Genomic DNA, 4,753 nt, shown 5'->3' with positions numbered 1-4,753 from the left:
GTTGGACCCTAACAATGTCAGCATAACATTTGTGCAGAAGTCTCTGTCTCTGTCATAGGCCAGTCTACGCTCAAGAAAATGAGTCGCAGTGATGTTTCACAGTTATGTTCTCTCACTGGCCTGCTGTCAGGCACATGTCAGTGTGTGTTAAAGCAGTTGCTATAGGCTCTGTCTACTTCCAGAGTCAAGGTAATCTACATGCTGTCTCCCCTATCCCCATCAATAGAATCATTTCCCTATTGACGTAAGCAATAACTCCAGCAGTTTAGATACACACCATTATCATTATGTGTACTCAGCAGGATTGCAGTCCATGTTCTGCTTGACTCCAGACCTTCTGTTTAGCATTATTCATAGAAATGAGTTGTTGACCTGGACGGTGTAATGTACAAGCAGGCAGGGAGATTCCTGCTGTGTTTGGTGTGTACATGTTTAGCATCTGTAGTGAGAGTTCTCCACTGCATCATACTCCATATGGCCTACCTCTTACAGCGGGAGGAGCCACAATGTCTTTTTGTTCAATGCTCCACTGGTGATCGCTCCATAAGTAAATACGGCAGCAGCACAAGCTTCACACACACTGTGTCATCCCTTCACCAGCTTTCGTCGTGGTGCTGCTCTACATTACTGTGCAGAATGGTCTCTGGGGGGTTGAATCATACATTTCATTCATCTGACCACACTGCTCGATCACGGTACCCCCTTAGTGTGATGCAGTAGCAAAGGCGGGGGACATGTAGCATCCATTGGACAGCTAGGATTCTGCAGGGCCTCAGAAGGGATGGTAGCCTATTTCCTCACCTCCACTTAATGGTATTTATTTTCTAAAGGATCTTGGTCTCCTAAGATGGTGCATTTAGGTCATAGAACATGTATTATCAGCATTATATACTGATGCAATAGAATAGATCCACATCCTCTTTTCTAGTCATAGTCGAGTTTTAAATTATCTAATGTCAAAGAGAGGTGAAATGTGTGGTCATTAAGTGATTGCATTTGAGTAGCAAGAGTTTAACTCAAACCCTGCACCTTACATCTAAAATTGCCAAAAAGCTTACTTTTGTATCAAAAGTAAAATATTTTCGAAATAAGTTGGGACTAAATGCTTTATTGAACAATCAAATACATATTTCTGGGAAGACTGAACCAGTGAAAATTACTGATTATGTTTGAATTGTATTTTAGACATGGAAAACTGTATGCAGTGCCCTGAGGACCAGTGGCCGGATGCCAAGAAAGCTGGATGCCTCCTAAAGGACATTGTTTTCCTCTCCTACAGTGATATCCTTGGTGTGATTTTGGCCACTGTCACCATGATCTTCTCTGCTGTCACTGCTGCAGTGCTAGGAATCTTTCTCAGACACCGGGACACACCCATAGTGAAGGTCAATAACCGGGATCTCAGCTACGCACTCCTCACTGCCCTAATGTTGGCCTTTCTCTGCTCCCTCCTTTTTATTGGACGCCCTGTGGCATGGACATGCTTGATCCAACAAGCTGCATTTGGGATTATTTTTACTGTTGCTGTGTCCTGTGTTTTAGCAAAAACTGTCACTGTTGTCATTGCCTTTAATGCCACCAGGCCTGGGAGCAGAATAAGCAGATGGCTGGGATCACGGGTGTCCGGCTCTATTGTCCTCTTGTCCACACTGGGAGAAGTGACAATCTGTCTGTCTTGGCTGCTCACCTCCCCACCTCACCCTGGCACTGACACACAGTCTGAGACTGGCAGGATGACCCTGCTGTGTGACCAGGGCTCGGTGACTGCTTTCTACTGTGTGATTGGTTACATGGGACTGTTGGCCTTGGCCAGCTTCATAGTAGCATTCTTAGCCAGGAACCTCCCGGATAAGTTCAACGAGGCCAAGCTCATCACCTTCAGCATGCTGGTGTTCTGCAGTGTCTGGGTTTCTTTCTTCCCAGCCTACATCAGCACTAAAGGCAGGTACATGGTGGCCGTGGAGATCTTCGCCATCTTAGCTTCCAGCGCTGGACTGCTGGGCTGTTTGTTCATTCCCAAATGTTACATCATTCTGTTCAGACCGGATATCAATGCCAGAGAACATTTAACTTTACATATTCATTTATAGTCTTATTGTGGAGTTCAACATTGACCCAATTTAATATTAAAATGTGTAATTTCTGGAGGGTTTAAAAGAAATGTATCATCCTTTTGTATAACCATTTGACTGCCTGCAGTAAAGCATCAATACATTCACTGGGGATAATTTTGAGTCCTTCCTGTGCTTGCATAGTTCCAGTGGTTTTACTACTACTAGTGGGCCTGCAGCACTAATTGTACCACTCAGAGGATATGGCGTAATGACTAGAGCGGCCAACTTTGCAACTGGGGAACTGGGTTTGAGTCTTGGCAGGGGGCTCAACATTCTGTGATTCTGGGCAAATGACTGTAATCTCCCCGTAGCTGAAAAAGAATGTGCCCATCTGTAATACAACTGGCACTCATGTAAAATTCTCTGATATTTTGGTTGAGATCATATTGTAAAAATGTTTTAAAAAATACAAAGTAGCCCTTTTAAACCTTTCCCAGGCTTGCCACTGCAAAGCCTGTCTGTGTAGTTTCACTGCCACCTCAGCTTGACATTCGGAACCCTTAGCCAAGCCTAAAACTCACATTTTATTACATATGTCATCTCTAACGTAGGCCGGAGGTAGTCCGAGGACTATGTGATAATCATGTGCTTTTACATTTTACATGTCCTGGTACATATTTTTTAATTGCTGTCAGGCCTACCCTGCTCATAGGATAACATTGGAGATTCCTTACATTTAATAAGCTGTAACTTCTAATTGGGAGCAGGTAGATCAATCATGTTTGGTAACTATGAAAATGCAACGATAAACTCTCTTTAATGGTAAAGTAAGATTTTTCCTTACAATTTTGAAAATGCCACTTTAAGAAAGTTTATATGATCAAGTTAACCAAGTCGAAATTATTAAGTCAATACTTTAGATTCAGGGTGAAGTGAATGAATTCTCATGGCCTGTGTATTTGTTCACTGTTATTCTCTCCTTTTATGTAAATATTTAATGAACACTTAACATATCTTTCAGACCACAATTCAAATATCAGGCATAATATTGCAGTTGACAAACATAAGTAATCACAGCATTACAAAACTTAGTATACAATAAATTAACTAATAACTGCAAAACTCAAAAGTGTTCACAAAGTATTTTCCACTTGAAACCAGTCTGATAATAAATGACATGCAGAGGTTATAATCATTATTATTGTTTGGAAAACAAACCTCTTGTTTGAAACGCCTCTTGGGGTTTAGAAATTCACTCTATTATGGTGGCCTTCCAATTGTTTTGTGTTTGCCTGCTATAAGGTTTCTGTTCAAAATATAGCTCTCCCCTAGTGTGTTAATAAATGAGATTCAAACCTATTTTTGGTTTTGGGTTTTCTTCAAGATCCTGACTGGTTAGCCACTCTGATTTTTCAATTACCTTATTCTACTTTGAGTTCAAAATATGTATTAGGCATAATAGGGTGAGGTTTTTCACACAAGTGTGCATGAGAAGACACACAACTACTTGGGAGAAAATACGTACGATGCATTAAAAAGTAGACATTTTATTACTGCATAATGCTATTGATTCTCTCTCCCACAGCTCAGACCAATGCAAAAAGTCAAAAATACTGGTCTGTATGATTTGCGTGCATGCCTTACTCAAAATGGTTTAAACAAAAGACAAACACACATAACAATAAAGGCCAGTTATACTTGTGAGGATTATCACAAAAATAAGGTCCTGAAGAACACTGACCGACCAACATGGGCATTTCTAATGGCTGAAACATGTCGACTTCAGATGTATATGGTCACTACTCCCCTATGACATCACACTGTTTTTAACTTTGCCAATGGACCAACCATAAAAAAGTAGCAGGATCAGGCAGGCAATTGTAATTTCTTCTCACCATTCCTAAAACCACATAGCCAAGGTACTCCACTTACAAATGTATTGAGGTCATCTCCCCACACTAATACTAATACTAATACTTTTGGTTAAACTTACTAATATTGGTATTCACAGAAGGCATTTAGTAGTAGTAAACTGTCTTTACTATTACTAAATGCCTTCTGCGAATACCAAAAGTAGTACGTTTTACCAAAAGCAGTAAGTGCATTCTGTGAATACCAAAAGTAGTAAGTGCCTTCTGTGAATACCAAAAGTAGTAAGTTTTGAATTTTGTCTCAGATTTGAATCGGGCCCCTTAATTAAAAATACCTCACGAAGGGCCATATGTAGGTAATATCATTTTACCGATTCCAAATACTGAATTTTACCGATTCGGTATTTAGGAATCGGTAAATATGATGTAGGTAATGAATCGGTAACATTTACCGATTCGGTAATATTTCTTATTACCGATTCGGTAAATACCAATTCAGTAATAAGAAATACCTTTCCATTCATTCCTATGGGCCTGGAGGCCCATACGAATGAATGGGAAGCCATTCACTATTACGGATTCGGTATTTACCGAATCTGTAATAGTAGGAGCATATTCAAGGGTGGCAGGGTGGCACATTGACACCCTGTTGCACCCCAGAATCGTGCATGAGTGCACATGTGGCGCACATACATGCCCTAAGGGCATGTATGTCACATGGCACATTGCACCTTGAAAAAAGCAAATTATTGCTTTTTTAAAGGTATTCGGTATTTACCACCAACTTGTAGTTGGTGGTAAATAATGAATCCTGAATGCAAAAATGCA

At 40.5% G+C, this 4,753-nt stretch overlaps 1 protein-coding gene across 1 annotated transcript; it reads left to right on the top strand.

Moving 5' to 3' along the window:
- The first annotated feature begins 1,187 nt into the window (after window positions 1-1,187).
- LOC147725249 (vomeronasal type-2 receptor 26-like) lies at window positions 1,188-2,090 on the top strand. The gene has a single exon (XM_086966563.1). It carries the CDS (start codon window positions 1,188-1,190, stop codon window positions 2,088-2,090), a length of 903 nt encoding a protein of 300 aa, XP_086822689.1.
- The last annotated feature ends 2,663 nt before the right edge of the window (window positions 2,091-4,753 follow it).

The sequence above is a fragment of the Lissotriton vulgaris genome, chromosome 4_1 (assembly GCF_964263255.1).
Source record: "Lissotriton vulgaris chromosome 4_1, aLisVul1.2, whole genome shotgun sequence".
Classification (NCBI taxonomy): Eukaryota; Metazoa; Chordata; class Amphibia; order Caudata; family Salamandridae; genus Lissotriton; species Lissotriton vulgaris.
This window is presented reverse-complemented; position numbering and strand designations above follow the sequence as displayed.

What these genes read in the sequence shown, in the direction of transcription:
- LOC147725249 (XM_086966563.1), top strand. Translation starts at nt 1,188, where the DNA reads ATGGAAAACTGTATGCAGTGCCCTGAGGACCAGTGGCCGGATGCCAAG.